The sequence below is a fragment of the Dufourea novaeangliae genome, unplaced genomic scaffold (genome assembly GCF_001272555.1).
Source record: "Dufourea novaeangliae isolate 0120121106 unplaced genomic scaffold, ASM127255v1 scaffold228, whole genome shotgun sequence".
NCBI classification, from domain to species: Eukaryota; Metazoa; Arthropoda; class Insecta; order Hymenoptera; family Halictidae; genus Dufourea; species Dufourea novaeangliae.
Window position 1 is genome coordinate 4,201,733 of NW_015374150.1, and position 22,457 is coordinate 4,224,189.

Consider the following 22,457-nt stretch of genomic DNA (forward strand, 5'->3'; position numbering starts at 1 on the left):
ATAAGTTATTTCGGATTGACACTTAATCAACCGTGTGTCACATTCTAGGACATTTTAGCTCGTTTATCATCTTCGATGCGAGAGCATCCTTAATCTACGTGATCTTTCGTTCCATTTTCTTGTTGTTTGTAACTTTATCGCACTAACAGGTCTTCACCACGGAAAACACGATTTGAAAAAACGAGTCGACTCGTGAACTTATACGGCCCATTATGTACAGAGTTAATGAAGATGACGGACGGACGGCAGGACGATGAAGATTAATGAGTGGAAGCGAAAGTCGTGTTGGTCTATGATACGTAATGTAATATAATTCAATACCCCTTCTGGTAGCTATATTCACTCTGCGCGCCTCATTTATTGCGTTTCACGCTTTCTTATGCACATAAACGATACAGTACCTACAGGTGGGATGCGATCGTGATGAGAAATGCGTCTAAGTGTATCCCGAAGGAAACAAAAGGATATATTATACAAGAATAAAGGAGGTAATTGTCGCGGAGGTCTTTTATTACCGACGAAGATACAAAATCGTACTCCTTATCGCTAGATTGTCCTTTAAACGAGAAGAGAATTAGATCATGCACTATGTACATACATTCACGTCGAAACTACACCGGGTCGCTCGTCTTACTCATTCATGCATCACCATTAACGCTAACAGTGTTCCCTTAATTACTGTACATGAGTATTCCAATGAAGATAAATACTAACGTTCCCACGAATCAGCATTAATGCCACGAACGATATCGATCCTGTAGGAAATCCTCCAGAAGAAGTCGTAGCAAAAAGAGGGGGGAAAAAACTGGAAAACGATGGCTGACGTAACAATTGACGGGCTAAATCGATACATATTACCGTAAAACAACAATTTCCAGGAAACGACAGGTGTTCAGAGGCTGTTACGGTAGCTCGGATTACCGACCGACAGAGCGGCTTTCGAACGAATCCAATACTTTCTATCGACTGATTGCACTCGCGGGGACAAGCGTTCTACACACTCCTACACATTATCATCTAGATCTGTCCATTTCGACTTGAACATTGCAAAAGGCATTCCCGCAACTAAGCAACCGTTTCATCCTTTAGTAAATCTCAGCCGGCTGATCGCTGGATACGCATAATGCGTGAAGATCTCTAAACGTATCCCTGATTCGTAGCCGTTACGTGGCTGGTTACATCACAGGTATCGGGTCACCGATACGTCCCGACGATCGGGTTCCTCGAGACAGGAAGAGTATTACCTTATCTGCCCAGCAGAATAGCTCGTGTTCTGATCACCCAACGCTTCACAGACTTCACTTATGTCCCTTTTTAATTCATAACCCAACGATCTTGAAACAAGAATCACACACTTCAGTCCATGATGGTTCTCTGTACAACCATCCAGGTCGCATCAGAAGTCACGGAAATCTACCTACACGATGGTAAGGGTCTCTAAAATCCCTCCAACCACTACGTCCCGCCAGCCTCTATCGGATTCTTCGATATAGGCGTCAATATAGTCAGTTCCTGATCCGAATTCGGCGGCGTCAGGGTGTCCGCAGGTGTCCTCGAGATTATCCTCACCTGGCCAGTATTCGCCTCCACGATGCTACCCTCGATCCTCGAATCCTTTGCCTCGGGATTCTTCACCGTGCACTTCTTGTAGTGTGTCCTCATGTTGCTGCTCTGGGAAAATCTCAGACCGCAATTCGGGCACGAGTACGGCTTGGTCCCCGTGTGGTAGTTTAGGTGCGTCTTCAGATGGTGCTTCTTGGTGAACGCTTTTGTGCACAGATGGCACTGATACGGTTTCAATCCCGAGTGCAGTCTGGTGTGCAGGGTCATGTTCGAACGGTCGGCGAAAGCTTTCTGGCAAACTTGACACTGATACGGACGTTCCCCGGAATGGGTCCTCAGGTGTTGTTTCAGCAGCATTTTGCGCGAAAAAGCCTTGCCGCATTGCTCGCACTGATGGGGTTTTACGCCCGTGTGTATCCGTACGTGCATGTTGTACGCAACTCGTTGATTGAAGCTTTTCCCGCATTCCGCGCAACCGTACTCCTTCCGATTCCGATGGATCTTCATGTGCGAGCTCAGGTAGCCACGGTCGTTGAAGTACTTGCCGCATTCCGGGCAGGTGGCCGCGAACTCCCTGGTGCCCTCGTGCACGCTACGATGGTACTTGTAGTTCCGTAGCTGGGAGAATTGTTTGCCGCAGTCCGCGCAACGGAACGGCTTTTCACCCGAATGGGTCCTGACATGCACCTGAAGCAGCCAAACGGTGGTCTTGAGGGATTCGGAAGAAAGCTTAAAGAGTTCTTTCAGATCGGAGAGCTAATGGTTTCCTGACTGGATCGAATCAACCTATCTGTTATCATGTAAGGACCAGCAAAGTCACTCTGATTATGATTAGTAATCACCGGATGGTGGTATTTTTAATATTTGTATAGAGTCCGTAATGAGACAGTACTCGAGGAGGGATGTCAGTCACTTGAAAGCAATAGTTCAGTGGTACAAAATTGAACTGTGTCGTCACCTATTTATTGGAACGATAGGAATGTTATTTCGTATGAACTGTCATAGTCAATAAAATGCAAAAAAAAATACATTGTTAACCCTCAGACGGCGATATCTGGGTCCCATTTTGAAACAGGATCTCAGGAACTTCAGGCATTATTACAGCCTATAGAAACTGACTAGAGCGTACCGTTCTCAATGTTGGAAGTTTTATAAGAAGATAAGTATATTTTGAAGAAATTGGATCTGAAACAGATCTAAAGACAAATAAAGGAGAGGTTTATCAGGACCTGAATAGATACCACAGACTATTCGATCATCAGAAACATATAGTTGCTTAAAAGCACCCTTCGAGTATGGGCTAAATTTTGGAATCTTGAAATATGTATTAGATAGAAATGAAATTTCGTGCACCTGAACCGTAAACGGTTAATCGAGAATAAATAGGTTATCGGGATCTATACCTTGAGGGACGCCCTGGTAACGAAAGTCTTCCCGCACTGATCGCATCTATGGCTCTCCTGGCCAGCGGCATGCCTCCCACGTTGCGGAACGTCATTGCTCACGATGGCATCGTTGTTATTGTTATCGCTGTTTACAATAACCCTCTCTGTAAGTTTATCGTCGTTCCTCTGTTCCTTATCCCCTCGTCTATCGACATCCAGACACGTGAAACGATCCCCTTTATCGTTGCTCTCGATCGTGTCGCAGAGTCTGCTGACGGGATGAGAGATTTCAGGCTTCTGGGATGAACGAGGACGAACTTGACCGAAGTGGATGGTCTTTCTATTGACATTCGACTGAACATTCTCGTTATTGACCAACGTTGGCCTGGTCGTGGTCGAGACAACGTTGTTTTGCGGCTGTAAAATTGCTTCGCTGTTCGGGACCTCGCCAGCCACCAATGGACCAGCCTGCGTGACGGTCGAGTATGGGATCTGTGGCGGATAAAATTCCTGGTTTCTCGTCGCAGGATCAGAATTCAGATCCAACGGGCCTGGACCAACGTTGTAGGCGATCTCACGGCTACCAGGCACCTCGACGGTGTAGTAATGACTCCTGTTTTTGGGGTACTTAGGACTACAAGAGGTCGCCGCCGGCTGAGGTGCTTCCGGTGGACGCTGGCTCTCCCCGATCTCCTGCAACAGTGCAATCAAAAGAGTTCCATTCTGTCCCCGTTTCAAGGTGTGCCTTCGATCACTGTTATTTCACGTCAGGCGAGTTACACGCTCGGCCTTAATTGCGCGTACATAGAGAGTAATCTATGTAATCCGTCTTCTGGAGGATCTCTGCTGGACCATTAAATCGGAACGAACCCGTTCTTCGTTCGGTACAGCCGCGGTGTCTCCCCTCCCCTACCCTACACCTGGATCATTACTCGGCGGAGAGAACGTTGTAATTAAATAAATACGTTCTCGAGTGGCTGAAAGACGAACGATATCCGTACTAATGTCAATTACCGGATTCGCAGTTTTTTCCTGTTCACCGAATTATGATTGTAAATTACAGGGCGAACACGAAACACGAAATCTAACCGGTGATCGTCGATCATCGGTGTATCTGTCATTAACGATTTACATTTAATCTACATGATACGATCGTTACTACTTTCCACGGTCGTAAAATGAAGCGAAACAGCGATAAGAGGAACGTACACTGCATCAAGAATGCACTGACAGCTTTGATAAGGCGCGTTATCGCGGAACTGGTCACCAACGCGTGATGGTTACGCGAGCTTCAATTATTGCAAGCTTGTACAGGATTTACTTATCTACTATTTATTAATGTTAACAAGATCCGCGGTCGTTACACTGTAGCGTGTTCATGATCCGCCCACAGCTACCTATCGAGATAATTTTCGACGTGTACTCGACTAGGAAGAGAGTCACGTTCACGGGGTTGAAGATCGAGAACAGGATTTCTAATACACGGAGGAACAGGTGGTAACAGAAATATTCTTGTTACAGGAATATGAAGTGCAACGAATAAGGAGATAATCTTACATTGGCTAAAATTAAATTCCTGTTTTCGTTTTCTTATATGTATACCCAGCATAAGATACAAACAATTCTCAATTCTATACTTTCTTAACGTCATGTCATACACGATCTCGAGTAAGCAAAGTCACAATAATGCTTCCATTTAGAGTAAATAGATAGTGAAGATTCACCCCCTCGATGATACCACTTACATCCCTGATACGAGGCTACAGACAATTCTCAATTCTACTCTTTCTACACAAAATTACATCTAACCTTGAGTAATAAAGATCAAACTAATAATTTCATCCGTTAGATTAATAGATCCATTGAGACGAGGAACCACCTCGTATCAGAGATTCGACCAAAGAATCGCGCGAAGTGATTCAACCGATCGTTCCTCTATCGTTAATCGTGGTCCCGTGCCAGTGTTAGCAAAAAATGTTCGAAGCGATCGGGAACAGGTGTGCGCGTGGTCGATCCCCCGATCGAACGGTCTCGCGAAAGGAGGAGGATCGTCCAAGGGGGGGGAGAGAAGACACATGGTCCGTGTTGCGCAAGGTCGTAAAGCAATCTGGAAAAAAAATCTGGAGCGTACCGGTACACGTGTCGAAAGAGAAAACGCGAGCGCGCGTCTCCTTTCGTGATTGCGTGTAATATAACGTGTTTAAAGCCGTGATTCGCGCGCAGCCGGCAGGCGCCAGCTGGTTCCACGCGACGAAAACGACGAAGAGAGAACCAAGGAGGTGGGCCAGTGGATGTAACCGAGAAAAAAAAAGAAGAAAGAAAATACGTGGATGGAGGAACGAGACAAGAGCAGCATGTAACCGATAGTTTCATTAATCAGAGTGACATTGGCTGACCAAACGAGCAGCCAGGTGAACGTCTTATCACCTGGCCATCGTACGAATCACGCCACTCTGACAAGTGGTCTTGTAAAAGTGCTGTGCACTGATTTCTTATTGCACACAGATCGTTAAGAAGAAAAAATTGTTCAGACGGTATTCGTCGAATTGAGTGAGAAACGACTAGAACACATGGGGTTAAAAATCAACCCTTTTGCAATCAGTGGCGATGTTAAAAGGCCTTGGGCCCTAGATTGTAGCCCAAAGGTACACGCGATTCTAGTGTCAAATCCGTAGATTAATATTTCAAAAAAAAAAATATTTCACGTCTTCTACTTCCATTTCTATATAAATATTTTCATTTTTATGTAACTAGTATTCCTATGGAACAGTGTATAATGTGTATAACGTGTGTACTAGTATTCCTATGGAACAGAGTATAATGCTTCGACACGTCAAATCTTCAGTCTACCAGGCGGTATCAGAAACGAAAGTTCACCATAAGGTTTAGACTCGACTCGATGATCGCTGTCTACCCATATATGCAGTGAACATCGTGTTTTTACCACCCTGTATGTCCACGGAGGAAAGCAAAATGAACGCCATCGCCGCGGCTGTGCTTTCATTTGTGGTGAAAGGTCGACAACGGATAAGTGGGTCCTGGGCTTCTTTTGCTGGTCATGTTTCCGCCAGAAACAACAAACCGATCCTCTATGTTCCACGGATAAGTCGGGTATGACGGTGTACCGGTGAACGATAACAATCTAATAGCGATGCAAATCAGCGATCTAACGATCCACATGTTGAGATATACAAAGAGTGATCTCTGTAGATCGTAGAGTTTGAGCATTTTTCCTTTTTCCACGGGATTCCCACTGACTCATCGGATAATTACTTAACCCTTTCGTTTCCAATGTTGCCATATGATTACCGCATTCTAAATTATGAAATAAAATATCAGCAATGTCTGTGAGTATATAATAGTTTCGTCTAGTCTTGTGTAGATGGTATGTCACAAATTTAAATGTGCATTTAAAAGGTTATCGGTAAAACAAGACACTATCAATCATTTGTCTGATTCATTTGATGGAATTCAAGTATTCAAGTGTTGAGCATTTTAACAATCAAAACTTTTAATTTCTTTCAAATATGTCAAGAGGGTTTATTGATTAAAGGTAAGAAAAATTGGATTCTATTGTGAATAACAACATTATTATGAGAATTATTATATATAATTGTGATAAATGTAAAAAAGTTGTCAAATTGCAATGAATGAAAAATGGCATTAGACGGTTTCAAAGTGTTAAAATATTCTTGTGAACCATTTATATGTCGTCTATTATACAGAAAATGTTTCTCTGGTAATTTTTCAATAATTTCGAAATGAAAGGGTTAAAGACTCGATCGAGGATAATTGTTTGCCGACTGTTAACGGAAGCCACGCTTCCTTTTACTTCTCGAGAGCTCGTTTTGGAGCGCTTGCTTAGGATCCTTAATGGCGACTCTCCTATAAAGTTAGTTCTGCTCTATTTGTGTCCGTTTAATAGCAGAATCCAGATCGATTCGGACCAATTTGTGATATCTCTCGTCTTGATAAATGTTTCTCCTATTTCGAGCTATTTTCTCGATGTTGTCCGTGCGTTTCCTGTGGTTCAGAATGAATGATCGATGGCAATTAAATAGAATGGAACGACAAATGTGTTTCGAGCTCCAGACGAACAATGCAGAATACTAGTACCATCGGTTTCCTCTTAAAATTCCTTCTTAATTCGCAAAATACAATCTCAATCTCTGGTAATTCAGATTATTTCTCAACGGAGCATGTAAATTAATTCCAATTAGAATCACTCGCGATTTTCCCGATAACCCAGCGATTCAACTAACGAATCGCCGATAAAAGATTTGTTCCAGGTTCCAATCAGGAAGATTCAGAATTCCATTGAAAGAGATTCCTGGCGATAAAAGCAGTAATTCCTGGTAATTCGAAGAGCCACACGATTATATTCGCCTGGATGGCTCGTTACACGGCTGAGATTTCGAGCTCGAGCTATTCCACGGAGTGGACGATGAAACGGCTGCGGTGAATATTTACACCGCCGCGAGGATAGATAAATTTCTGCAACAGCGAATACATAGTTCGCGGCGCACCGAAACGAGGACGATCTCGAGCGCCCAAGAGACGGGTGAGTATTATGCAATGACCGAGCGAACATGTTCGAGGGATCATCAAACGTGAGCTATAAGCGAGCGAGAGAGCGAGAGAAAGAGTGGGAGTGTGACAGAAGCATAGAGAGAGAGGAATATTGCACGTGATTTCAGTTTGTAAAGGGAATTAAAAGGAAAAAGCAGTTTATACATTTCTCCTCGATCGACGATCATCATGGAAAACGTGTATTTTCCTTATTTCACGATAAATTTCCATAAAGGCCGGAAGAACGTTTCGTATTTTCATCGAAATCGTCTGCCATCTTTGAAACCAACGTGTTGTAGAGAAGTTTGATTATCATCAGAGACTTGTTTCTACAATTTTCTACTTCAACCTGATTCTATCTGTGCACGCCATACAGATATAATAATGAATTAACAGGAATGTGAGTTCTGAAGGTGAAGTTACAATAGACAGGTATCCATCGATCACAAGCATAAGAGTTACGATACAATCTGTCCTCGAAAAAAAGATTTTCGAATCATGGCGTTCGAGATGGCCTGTATTCACGGCGACCCCAGGAAAAACAGAAAAAGCGGCTGGACGAGTTTTTTACACGGCAAACACATGTGATTTTCGTTTAATTAGCCCGTAAACCGAGTCATCCCTCGGAGCGACACGTAACCTACACACATGTACAGAGGAAAAATAATGCAGATATATATCCTGCCCCTCTCTCGTTAATCTTTCGTTACACCGTCCGAGCACGGCTGACATTTCCAGGATCGTAAATGAGGAATCCTGTATCGCGGCTCGTTAAAATTATAGCTCTACCCAATTATTGGGTCGAATCGTTTTTATCCATCCCCCTCTACCCGAGATGCATTACACTTCGCACCGATCTAACGTTCACCGTAGAACCGTCGGAATATTAACCCTTTCTAGGTAGTATTAACAATAAAATGCACATCGTTCGAAGGCTCGTTTTTCCCTTCTATCTCCAAAACCTCTTAATTTGAATATCTTTAACCCATGTGAACTGATCAATAAATTATCCCATTCCTAGAATTGAAGGAAACACGTTTGCCTGTAGCTAGATTATGATGTACGTGAGTTATTGGTGTCAAATTAATCTAAAAATGTCTGTACTGAAAAGTACAATTAGGAATCGAACATTGGCTTCCGGTGAAATCGATTGCACGATGGGTTAATAAATTGATTTTTCTCGAAGCCTGCAATATCACTGATCTGCTCCACTTTTTATTTCGCGAAGTCGATCAGTCTGTCCTGTAAAAAGTCTTCCAAACCCGCCTTCGAATCAATTGTAAGCTCTCGTATTCATCTCGCGATAAAAATTGTTAAGACAAATTACTGGTTACACAGACCGTGGCGTAACCCCGTTTAGGGTTGGGTCTGGCTTGATTCACCGTTCTCTTTTTCTAAGCAAAATTAGAAGAAGAAGTGTGTTGGGAAACAGATCAACGGATACGTTTAGAAGTTCGTTTTGCAACACGATGTAGCAGCGGGAATCTTGATAAAGAAATATTATATTATCGGAATTAATCGTCGAAAAGGAGACTATTTGCGGAACGATCTCATATTTACCATTCGATATATGGAAATCACTACCGTGTATCGCAAAGAACCACGAAGGATGAGAAGAAGCGGCGAACGCGATCAACAGTGTGAAAGGATCCCGATCGCTACTGGTTGGAACACGGTAATCCGATCCGACAAGATGCATGGCAACGTGACGTAATAATACGAAGCCATGGAAACAGGATTTCGTAATTGGATCTGACCGATTATCGAACAGATCCATCGGAAGCCTGCGAAGACTGACCACCGATGAATTAAATGAAAGAACAATACGATAGATCGCTCCGTTTTTTCACGGAAGCGGTGAAAGGATCAACGATCCAGCTGAGTGTCGAATGTAATTGAGAAACAAAACTGTTACAATTCTATGCGATTATCAAAGACTACATTGCGTTAAAGAGACTGTGTAATTTTCTAGATCTCTGGAGCGTCTACTTGTACCATTAACTCTTATCCACCTCGTGTATCAATCGGACAAATTTTTCTCCGAAGAAAATGATGTTATTCCATCATGCCGTTGCCCAAATTCTGACAGTTTTAACTCCATTTTTCAAAAAAAAAATGTAGTCAAGCTACGTGTGTCTCATTATAAAGAAAAAGTTTTTAAATATTTTTAGAACACCTGAAGTTATACAATATATTCGCAAACACAAAAACCTTTCCGCCAGCAAAGTGTTAAGAATGGCAATTCTTGATTGACCAAAGAAAAATGGCAAATTCATGTTTGATATACGCTTCATCTTGATCCTCGAAACTATTCATGAACTATAAGTTTCTTACGAGTTTGCAGAAGCTAGAATGAAACTGAATAATGGAGTGTCGAGGGCACTTCTTTATTTACCTCATCAAAGTTGAACGCGAGTCTGAAGGATAGCCACCCGCGTGACCCAGATTCACCATTCCACGGATATGCTAATGTGCGTGGACCCGTTGCGTGCGTGGTGCGTGCTATGAGTTCAGCGTTATTTTTCCGGATGTGTCCCAACGATCGGATATCGCGAAGACCGATATGTTTACCGGACAAATAGTATTCCGAATGCAGACACTATGACGCTATCGACAGGCTTGAAATAGAAATCCTTCCTTGGCTTCGAGCGACACGCGATATTTCGGTTATAGCTATTCTCAATATTTACATTTTGTCTTAACTTTTACAGTTAAGAATCTATCAACACTAAACTTCACAAAAAAAAAGAAACACCTAAAAAAAAAAACAAATTTAGTAATACCAAAAATCGAACGTAATTACTTTATAATTAGCCGAGTACAAATCTCCATATCTCGACAGCTTCGCTTCGTTGTTTTAATTTTTAATTGAATTCCCATGAACAATTTCACGAATACCATACCTTACGTATCTTCGAGTTCGATTATTAAACGATAAATCCGCGATAACCACAACAAGAAGCACTTCTCCGTGCAGTGAAAAAGAAGAATGAAACCGACGCGAAAGATTTCAAAGTTAACAAGAATCACTTACGGGACGGGATAAGAATCTGGCAATTAAATTTTCTCGGTCGAAGCGCATTTAACCGACGTTCCCCAACCCCGGTGAATTGGCTAGCGCGCGCGTAACGATGCGCAAACGGTACGGCGAATACGTAAACGGCATGCAAATAGAGAAAGGTACAGTGACTCGGGCATTCGTTCACAGACTTCTGAAATAACAATTAGGTGTCAAAACTTTTATGCAATTTCTATTCGTATATTCTCTGTATTATTACTTTTTATCATACATTCGTGATCAATTTTGTTCAATTTTGAAGTAAAATTGGCATTTCGGTATATACAGTCAATCCTCAATGAGTATTCGAAGGCTCCTCGATGCTAACAAGAAGAGGTCCCCAGGTGTAACGCTGACTTTTTAATGAGGTTTCGTACAGTGATAGAACTTAGTAATCTAATGTCAATGATATTTGTTTCAGCCGCATATGGCCATTAATTTATGGGATATTTAATGTTCAGTGTCGAGAAACCTTCGAACATTCATCGAGGATTTACTGTAATTTGGTTAAATAGAGGTTTTCGTGAACAAACTTGTGAGTCATTGTATCCGGACGTGTGAATTTTGACTTACGACATCGTCCGCGTGCGGTTGCAGCACGATAGGCTGCGGCTTGGGCAGGTGATAAGGCCTGGCGGTCTGTCTCCACGGAGAAGCAATTACGCGATTGGCCACGTGCCTTTTCGGCGGGGTTCTCCACCTGAGACAGCTATCCCCGCACGTCAGATCCTCCCCGTGATCCGATTTCTCGTACGAACCCATCCTATCAGTTAGTTCCAGAGACGATGGTACTGTCTGACATGGACCAGTCCGTGAATGGATCACACTGATACGATCCTCGAGTCGACCGCCACGCGTCAGTTCTCCCCCAGTAATACTCTCGTTCTCGGTATTACGATTCTGATCCGTTTGCATTCGCGATTCCAGAGGATCCAGCTGTCTATGAACCTCGTAGACACTCCTAGCGAAGCAACATTCTTGTTGCTTCGCGGATGAATCGCAGCTCGAATGTAGGTTCTCCGTTCTGGTCCCAATAACATCGCCGACCCTGCCGATCCTCGGGACCGCTGGGACAGAATGATACCGTCTGACGTCCGTCTGATGGAGATGATCCTTATCCAAAGGCTGATCCACTACACAGCGAACACTCTTCTCTGGGCTGACATTTACGAAAGCGACGGGAACAGGCCAGGTTCCAGAGCAATATCTGCCCGCCCCGTATCTCGACGCGGGAAAGTTCATCGATTCAGGAAACGTCGGTCCGATTTCTCGCCGTGTTTCCAAGGACTCGATCCCCGAATAGGATTCCTCCACTTTACCAGCAGGATCTACATCAGGATCCTTCGTGGTCTGGTACCAGTGATCGCGACATGGGTACTGATCACAACCAAAGTACTGCGGGCTGATCTTCACGTCTTTGACGTCCTCCTGTTTGCAATCGGCTCGGGGACAGGTCATCATCAACGGGACCGGTGGCAGACGGATGTGAAGCGCTTCGGCGGCGTGCAGAAACGCGTTCAAACGGGGACGTGGAACCGTCGCGGTTCCGGTGTAGACAAAACCGAGGATCGCCGCGAGTTCCGGCGCCTCGACCTCCGCGAGGATCACTGTGATCGGCTCGCAATGCACGGATGTTTTGCTGTGCGCCAACAGGACCTCCTGAAAGCAGAAAACGGTGGGCCGCGGGATTAATTCAACGATGCTCTCGAGCCGATATTTATGGGGACGCGAGTCGGTGAATACGTAATAAATGAATACTGTATCGTGGACGAATACTTTAAGGTCGGCCAAGACCAAGAAATTCTTGTAGCATTCTTTCTGGCCCCGATTCGAATTCCGATTGGAACTAAGATCTTTTTCCTTTAACGTTAAAATATACCGAGACTGGTGGAAAATCATCACCGTACCATCCTTGTTATTCGTTAGTGTTGCGAGAAATTTTTTAACCATATGTGGAAATTACCAGCAACCTTTACAATACACATTATGATTGTCAGAGCTCTCTTGACTAAACACAGTACACACTGAAATCACCAGTGATCCCTATACGTACATTGTATATGTACCACGCATCAAAGTCACCTACGATACAGCCTTACCGATCGTTAAAGCCACCGTGGCTTCCACGCATTGAAATTACCAGCGATCTCTTTACCGCTCATTGAAATCACCGGCAATCTCTCTGCCATGCGTTGAAATCACCGGCCTAGAGTCTGTTACCCGCGTACATATATCGAAATTACCCTCGAAGCGTTCAACGCTAATGATACGTCCAAATGGGAGGACTGGAATTAGTACGAGTTCAGGAATGGCTCACCAGGATTGCCGACCCCTGCTGGCATCTGCATGCAACGGCGAGACATTCGAACGACATGGACATTATCTACGACCATAAATCTTACGGATAGAGGTTGTGTATACATACACGAAGCAATTCGTGCATTTCGAATAGCTATAGGATACACGCTACCGTCTGCGACGATACAGAAGCACAAACGAATGGAAGAAGCTTACGTGAGATTAATTAATTTAGACATTAAAGTAGATAACCTGTGAACTCTGGTCTACTTTAATCCTTAAATTAGAAGTAATGTATATAACCTGTGAATATTAAAAATCCGTCGACGAACGATCCAGGTAACGAGAAACCGCGAAACGATCGAGAAAACCGTTCAAGGCAGTCAAGAACTAACGGTTCACCTTGTGTAACAATCAACAATTCGTGATACATTTTCATCGTGAAAATCTAACGCAATTCGTTATTGTTGTTGCATGCACGGCAACGGACAGATCGATCTATTCCATCCGGAATAAATAAATTAATATGTAGGTATTCTCCTTGCGGTTAGAAACACTTAATATTTCCTAGGCCTTATTTTCTTTTAATTCTTCCGGTGTTCTATGTATATTGGAGAAAGTTCGTCACATAGACATCGAGATTTCGACTCGAGATCCGATTATTAACATTGTAAAACACTTAACGGCTGCACAGGCGAAAAAAAATTTGAATTTCTTTGTTATTTTTTCTTGTCCAACGTTTTGCGGTTACTCGCGCCGCTTCTGTGTTTTTATACGGAGGAACAAATTACCGCTGTATCAACGATTCCATTTACACGTACACCGGCAGGAAACGCGCGATTATTATACTAATTTTCCGTTGGCATAGAACCGCAAACGGGTGCAACGGATAAGTAATGACGCTCATTACCGATCCCCGTTGATCTTTTTCTACTACATATTATTCACCATCACCACACAGACGTCGTGATGAAGAGGCAGGCGATATACCGGGTCATCGGATAATTAATCCAACTGTTACTTTATTATATCTATAACAAAAAGAGAAACGAAAAACAAGTACAGTTATTAATGTCCATAGACAACACTACTAATTTCTTCTGTATTTAATAGACTCTTTAAAATAATATCATAGGATCCAGGATTATATTGGGTCGTTCGGAAAGTTTGTAGTGTTTCGAGGATAGTGTCCTCGTTACTTTTTTACTGGATGAAGGAAAAGTCGTTTGATCCAAGTATAGATCGAATGCATAAGTCAACCGTCGTTCTCTTTTTTTGTTTTCTGCAAGAAATGCCGACGGAGCTTCTATCAAAATGGTAAAAAAATACACTATCAGATTATTCTTTTAGATCAGATAGAAACAATATCCGTCTAGAAGTAGATCGAAGAGTTCCTTCACCAATACAATCGACGTTTCACAATAAAATTACTCGCAATAATGGAAAAGAAATTCTAAAGAAACAGTAGTAAATAAGAATACCCTTATAAATTGAAAAATGCAGATTGTAACTCTACCCTTAAAAACACCACGAACTTTTCGAACATCCCAATATTGTACGCAGTATTGTAAATAGCAGTCGACCTACATATGCTTCGGTAATTTTTTTCAAGCTAAAAAAACTGTTGTTCTTTCACGCGTTATTTTGTTCGAGAAAAAAAGTTTCTTCGAGAACTGAAGGGTGCTTCAAACGTCAGAACGATGACGGGCTAATACCGTTAAAACAATTTACGAAGGCAACAATCACGATGACTCCCCGTATTCGGGACAGTTCGAAGTGGGCGATTACGGTAACAGTACTCAACAGGTATCGCCCCGATGAAAATAACAATTAGGTAAACACGGAACGTAAATCGTGTTAAGAGTAGCATAAATATTCGAGTGACTCAACCAAAGGAAGGGAATTTGGTCGTGAAATATTTTGTTTGATGACCGTACCAAAAGGGCACACACACACACAAATTCTCCAACACTTCGCTTGTCCCAAAATTTGAAATTAAAATCAAGCAGTCCCGTCAGATTTTCGACAATTACCGATAACCGTTTAAGCGCTTTCTTATAGTTTCGCAGTTAACGGTATAAATTGTAAAAAAAGAAAAAACAGGCGGGTCGGAATTCATTTACAAATGTTTCATTAGAAAAATATCACATGTACAGCCCGATTTTATGTTAAGCACTGTTGTTATCGCGCCACAGAATCAAGAAACGACCATAAAGTTGTATATACCGTGGATCGATGTTACACACAACTCGGCCCCCATTCATGGCCTGGGACCACGTGAATATCTAAATTGTCATCGTCATTATCGTGTAAGATTAAAATAAACCATGGATGCGTCGATCCTAAATTCATTCCTAAAATCATCCGAGGACAAAGATTCTCGAATTATCAGTTTTATAGTTCTTTATCGTTGTTTGCTCGTTGAGAATCTCCAAGTGCCAAATATTTATTAATATGTATTATCATCATTTAAAATTCGTCTTTAATAGTCACAAAATCTCTTAAGTGTTCATTCAATAGTGTGTTTACCCTACTTACTGCTCCAGCCAATTTCCTCAGTTTTTATAATTAAATCCAAAAGGCTGAATAAATCTCTCTAAAAAAAAAAAAGAAACTAACAAACAAGCCTAATTTCTTTCTACTTTTTCCATCTAAAGAATAATTTCTAATACGAGGACGTTTCATCCCGGACCGAATATTTCTCTCACGGCCAGTTCCAAGCCACAGAAATTAATTAGCCCAGTCGCCTCGATTGAATAACTCCGTATATTAAAACCGAAACATTGCCGCTGTTCAAAGATAATATCAGCGATAAAGTTTACCATCGGGGATTCCGTATCTAATTAAACCACACAGCCGTGGTCCCGTGTCGTCGCGCGCAAAGAGGGTAATAGAATGGTGTATGTACTGAGAAGCAGTAACGGGTACGCGAGGAAGTCCCGTCCCTGGGTGGCGAAACCGACATAGAAACAGACGAGGAACGGTAATCTAATTGTAAGTGGAGCAGTGTCACGCACGTAAAATCTACAATCTCCGCCATATCAATTGACTTTTCTGATTAATCGCGATATCAGACACAGGCGGAGGAGAGGGCCATGGCTTGGCGATCTGACACGGCACCGTGTAAATCGGCATGGAACACGCGCTCCACGCGTAAGAAAACCAGTAGGGGAAAAAGGATCATGATCGCGATAACTTGCTCCGCCCGGTGCAAATACACAGGGTGTTCCTAGACGAAACGTAACAGTTTCATTTCGCCGACACGTTATTCTGATAAAAACTTGTCGTTGACATAAATCGCCTGTCGTCTAAACACAGAGAAAATTAGGGGATATTTTCGGTCAAAAGGAAAATTTTAAAAAATTGTTTCAATTCGGTAATGCTAACTTTTACGACACCCTCTGTAATCATTGGTACACGTGCGAACATTCATAATAACGCGGTTAAAGTCGGATAAGATAAGGTTGCGTCCATAACTTTGCCACCCTATCGATCGTTGGTGACTTTAATCGAAACATATTTATAACCTTGTGACGCGCGGACTATTCGTGTGGTTTACATTCTTGGTCGGTTTGAGCACGTGCTGCTCAATGGCGATGATTAACCGTGGAGAGATGGCGGAATTCTCAGGTGGTACCGGAAGCTTCGATGGAAAAAGAGACGACGCTACCAGGTGACAAAGCGATGGTAATTAATATCGGGGCGTCGGTTTCGTGTTTACTCGAAGGGGCTAAGATGCATGGGTTTTTAACGAATGTTTTATGGGAGATAATCTACGGATTTATAGCCAACGATGTAGTTCTATTGATAATTAGAGAGGATTTGAATGGTAAATAGATGCCTAATGAACGGAACGAAATGCTGAAAAACGAACGGTGACACGACACTTCGTATGCATCGAATCTGGATTGCAATATAAAAAAGAATATGAAGAAAATGAACAGATACAAAAGTACACGAGTGGAAAAAAGCAGGAGCAGTGACTAGAAGCTAGCTATGACTTAGAAACATAACAATGAAACTGAAATTAGTAAAGAGAACATACATATAAGAGTCACGAGTGTAATTAAAAAAAATATACATGAAAATTAATGAGCAAGTAATACCACCAATTAAGAAGAGGAAATGGCCATCTATTAAGAAGTTGTTATATTTGGAGACTTCAATGCGCGCACAAGAACCATACCTGTGCAAAAACTAAATTCTGTAAGAACCACATTCATTGAACCATTCAAACAAATACCTACAAATGGAATTGAATATACCGAAATAAATACACAAACAAACAGGAAACGGTCGTCAATCGCGAAGTCGGAGACTTCAACGCGCGCGCAAGAAGCGATTACGCACGCGTGTCGAATAGCCGGCGCGCAGTTTCGCGCAGCAGCAGACTAATGTTACTCATACGTATAACGATCTCGTCCCCACGTACACCGTACCTGAGAGAAAAAAAAAGGGGGAAGATCACCGTGTGGACGAGGCTCGCGATCATTTCCCAAGGGGAAAACGCACGCTCACGTTTATGACAATGCGCGATGGACAAGAGGAGTTCGCGACAAGGAGACGCGACGTAACATATACGCGCTATCTCTCGTAGAATATAGTGAATCAACCGCCATAAAATAGCTGCGTGCAAGTATTTTAATGGGGCCGCGGACCTTCTACTATCTCCCGAGATCAAACGCGGCGTTTAGCATGCATCAACTCGCGTAACGAGTACAACACACCGCGCCGCCACGTCCTACGTGCTAGAACCTCTTACGTTTCTTTCTCTTTTTTTCTTTTACAGAACGCCGAAACGGTAAATGAAATCATTAGGGTGCACTGACCCGCCTCTATCGAAGCTCATTATCTTGACGATGCGTGTACACACGTCCCCGCAGATCCTCGACGTATTATACTCGTATAGGACAGAATGACAGACGTGATAATTCAATCTTCCTGGGCCACGATTGGTTCACACTCGCGCGCCAGAGCCGGATGGAATTTTTCTGTTACAAAAAATATAGTTAACGAGAGAGATAAAGAAAGTCTGTTATATCTTGAGTTAGTGGTCAGGTTTAAGTTGTCCAATAAAGAAACAATTGTTATATTCAAAAACTATGTTGCATAAACAGAGAAATAAAATATACATAATATGTAAGTTCCTCAAGAAACACGCCTTTCGAGAGAATTCTGAAATCCGCGGGAAACTTGGAATACCATCGCGATGATGAACCTAAATTTCTATCGTTCTTAAACGAGCCCGCTAAAATGGCTACATATTGAATGTAAATACCGAATTATCACGGTTATTCTCCATGCTCGTTGACGTACCTCGTTGTACATAAAAGTATACGGGACACATATACGTATACCGATGTCGACGGTTGTCTTAAAGCTGACCGATTAAAAAAATAATGTATTAGACACTGTGTCTGTAGCCGTATTCGAGATATCTAATTTACCGTGGTATTCTCACATCGACTGCTCCTATAAACGCCCGAGATACGCAGTTCGGTAGTGATCATTTCATTAGCGCGACTATTCCATTCCGATTAGAAACCGGGCTCCCAACCCTGAAGAACGCTAATCGCGTAAAGTAGCCTTGCTGGATAACTAAATTAACAGTAATAAAGATAGAACAAATCGTGCGGGAGGGGGGAGGGGGTGGCAAGTCGATTAATCGACGCCGCTGCTAATTACAATTTCAGATTACGAATCGAGGCGAAACAGGTTCCACAGCGATTCCCCCCGATGGACACCGTCGAGCTCGAAGAGGGTCCAGACCAGGAAGCATGACATTGAGTATAACCGTGTGCATACAAAAAGACACTCAAAACAAGCATTAGAGCGACAAGGATCGTTCAATTACCTAAGACACGTCGCGAACGTAACACACAGGGATCGTAACAGGGCAACAACGCGACAAAGATGGTAACGTAGGGAGGGGAGGGGGAGGAGAAACGGGACCGTAAATAGTACTCATTATCGACTGGTTAAACGTGAATTCCGAATTCAGGATATCCCGGCAGAGACATTCGTTTCGATACAGGGAGAAAAAAAACGAATAATCAGTGAACACGGAGAGAGAGAGAGAGAGATTTGCGGGGTGTAATTGTTAAAAAGGAACGTTCACCGGCGAACGGAGGCAACGATCGACGGAAAATTGCGATCCCCCATCAGACAAGAGAGAGAATGAGAGAGAAAGAGAAAGAAAGATTTATGCAACCGTTCGAAACGGAATTCGATCGAGGAAAAAAAGAGTGCAACGATCCAGACGGCCAGAAGCGACTCGCGAATATATGTAGCAATTTGCTGGTTTACAAACTATTAACGGGTAATTTAGTAGTTTTCGCATAGCCGGAGGTACGATCCCTATCGTGTTGGGAGATCGGTATCCCTGGACGGTGAATCGACAATAAATGCTTCCGCGACAGAATTGTTTTCCGTAATATCTGCATTATATTGTATTTACGTTTGTTCCATATAAATAAAAAGTTGATTGTTGTTATCGTAAACCGATTTACAGAAGCTTAGTCCACCATTATTGCCCTATCTATGCCCATGCATTCCGTAAAAAACGGAGACAGATCAACGATATACGATCTTTTGTTGGTGATAAAGATGCAGTGACTCGTGACGCTATACACGATATGCGGCAATTAGTGTATTTCTCGTCGAATGCAGAGATTAATCATTAATGTCAGTGGTAATTTCCTCGGGCATTAAGCGAATCTCTGATACCTCATGTATGTAATATGTATAAGTACCGCTCGTAAGTGTGCATTTCTATCTATATTACGAAGATACAAGTCAAGATTTTCTATCGCATTTGTTAAACAGCAAATTCTTTCTGCAAAGATCTTAATTTTTTTATTGGCACTATCCAATCTTTTGGAAACCAAATTTGTAATTATAGCCAACCTTGTAATTACCACTCTGTTTTTCTCTCTTGTATCTTCCAGTCATGTGTTTCATTAATTTTATTATTCGTCCGATTAATATAAACATGTATATATTATTTTTTCTCTTGTCGGAAATGAATATTGTTCAGAGGATATTAATTACCCTCTATACAGACCAAGTGTTCTAATGTACCTACTTATGAGCGGCAGTGTACCCTCCATCAATTGTTCCAACTGCTCTTATTCCGAGTTCGCGACTCTCGTTAGTGCACGCTTAATGTTCAATTAATAAGCGGTTGTTCCCGCCAGTATTCGTAATTGATATTAAAAGCGCGCCGGTTTATTAATTATTTTCCGAGCACTGCTCATAGCAGATTATAAGACGCTTCCAGGCGTGATTTCCTGTTTCGCGGCTAAACTGCGATCTTTTATTTCAATTAGACCTTGTCTGATACAGTTTCCACAACGTGTAATCGAAACGACAGGGATGACTCGTGTGTTCAGACGCGAAACTTGTTGGTTCTCTACAGAAAATAAAGCAAGAATTAACCCTCGACCGATAGAGACCAACAGGTGTATATGTATATTGTATATGAACGAATGGATCTTGTCGACACTACATATATTACTTTTTACCCCGACATCCATAGGTCGAACTGCCCGCGAAAACGGTAACCGCCAGACGATCCTTTAACAAACAGGACCCTTTCGTAAGAGGAAGCTTTCCAAGATTGATCCATCGGCTTCACTTTCACTGTTTCTATCCAGTTAAGAACGTCAATCCCTGCTCTGGTCGCGATTCGGTCGCCCAAGTTCTACAGCTGATTAATGGCCGCGAGCCGACGACGACTGGTTGTCCATGTTTGAACAGAAGTTGGCTCGCGTTCGAATCGAGTCGCTCCATTAGTTGCATTGTGCGCGACTCGTATAAGCTGATCAACGAGCGCAACTTTGGGCTTGTTTGACGATCGAACAACCGGAAGCGATACTCTCCCCCGTGTTAACGCCGATGTTATACAAGGTGACCCGCAATTAGTTACAGAACCTAATCGAGAAGACAGAATATTTCTTTTCCTCGGGCGAAATTTCGTTCTCCAGACTGTCAAATTCAAAAATTTCCCACAATTTAAAGATTTCGTTAAATTCATGACCGATGCAAAAATAGATATGTAACCCGGTACTATCATACCAGAAAAATCATATTTATATTTTATTACTTTCGATTGCAACGATTGACCTATCAAGAGATCTGGCATGATTGACTCGAACTATTTTATTCCACTTTCTCGCTTAGTACGTGGAAACCGTGATTGTGCAACCGGTAACGACGGGACACCCTGTACAAGCAAGCTGACGACCCTTTTTCCCCCCGAGTCCACCGATGAGATGAACTCATGCGCGGGAATATGGTTAATGATCCTTGGTTACGAGAGAGCATTCTGTTTCCTGGCTTTCTGGCGCACGTGACCGACGTGCGGCAATGTACGTACGTATGCCGCTGCGGCTCGTTAGTACCGGGACATTATTTAAAAAGCAGTCGCTAAACAATCACGTTTTTGCATCTCGCACCGCGGCTCGCACGCATCGAGGGACTTAATTGAAATCGTTTACGAGCAACCCGTACTGAAATCCAACGGTGATGAAAAACCAACTAGAACCGTAGATACGATATTATCCTCGAACGATTATATGGCCCCGATGTTCATCGGTTTCAGCCTGATTTTCTGCTCACGGTATTACCCCCCTCGATCGGTTAATACGTTCCTTAAAATGAGCCGACGATCGCTTGGGTTCGATAAGAAACGGCTAATTCACCGTTCCTAATAAATGGCTTCTCAACGATAGGCTCCAGCGGCTCGCCGAGATTTCCAGCGACCTACGCGATATTTGCGCGCTCCGATAGTTGCTTTAGACCGTAACCGGAAATGGATGATTTCTTTGTATTAAAGCGCAAAATGTATACCCTATTATTTGCGAACCATGGAGATACCATGGCTCGTTTCGTTCGAAATAAAACTGTTGCGAGAACTTCAGGTTCGACGAGCAAATTATCTCCAGCAAGAAATGGTACCGAATATGTACTCGTTCGAACAGAGTAACGGAGAAGTGTGATATCGGTTAGATTAGAAAATGACCAACCTGTAAGTAAGGGCTGGCAGCAGAAAGGACCAGTCGATGGGCGAGGAATCGTTGCCCACCAGGGCAGCAAAGGGCGACGTCTGCGAACCTCTGGGACACCATCGCCTCCTTCAGAAACTCCCCGACATCCGGTGCCCTCCCAGATACCCGAATCACTTCTCCCATCATGCTCTTGACTCGACTCAAAATTCACTGTTCACAACCGATCAGTTCTCGCGAATAATGCTCCGAACACGGTCACCAAGAGTTTAAACTTCTTTTATCCATGACACACCGGTTCGATTGAATCGGAAACAGAGACACCATGGTGAGCCTATTCCCTCTCATTCTCGCTGAACCATTACGCGTCGAAACGATCGAAACGACAACAGTGTGTCCATCCGTGTCCCCCATGGACGGGTTGTCAGAAACAGAAGCTAATTAGCCGAGCGACAATCACTCCGACACCGTAGCTCGAACCAGTGCTACAAGAGAAAGACACAGATAAGAATTCAAAATGGCGACCGACGAAATAGTACATTGTATGTTCGACACAGAGACGAGATCCCGTTGCCCAGC

At 42.8% G+C, this 22,457-nt stretch overlaps 1 protein-coding gene across 1 annotated transcript; it reads right to left on the reverse strand.

Annotated features, from left to right (window-relative positions):
• Positions 1 to 1,438: 1,438 nt before the first annotated feature.
• Positions 1,439 to 22,102, reverse strand: LOC107191636. Its single transcript, XM_015580723.1, has 4 exons — positions 21,900 to 22,102; positions 11,149 to 12,234; positions 2,967 to 3,641; positions 1,439 to 2,250 (listed from the first exon to the last, which is right to left on the reverse strand). The coding sequence occupies exons 1-4, from the start codon at positions 22,065 to 22,067 to the stop codon at positions 1,456 to 1,458; spliced, it is 2,724 nt and encodes a 907-aa protein (XP_015436209.1). The 5' UTR covers positions 22,068 to 22,102; the 3' UTR covers positions 1,439 to 1,455.
• Between the last annotated feature and the right edge of the window lie 355 nt (positions 22,103 to 22,457).

Bases quoted from the DNA above. Each gene is read 5' to 3' on its own strand.
- LOC107191636 (XM_015580723.1), bottom strand. From the start codon at position 22,067: ATGATGGGAGAAGTGATTCGGGTATCTGGGAGGGCACCGGATGTCGGG. The intron at 3,642-11,148 runs GTAAGTCAAAAT...GCACTGTTGCAG, and splicing joins AACCGCACGCGGACGATGTC to GAGATCGGGGAGAGCCAGCG. The intron at 2,251-2,966 runs GTATAGATCCCG...TGGCTGCTTCAG, and splicing joins TTACCAGGGCGTCCCTCAAG to GTGCATGTCAGGACCCATTC.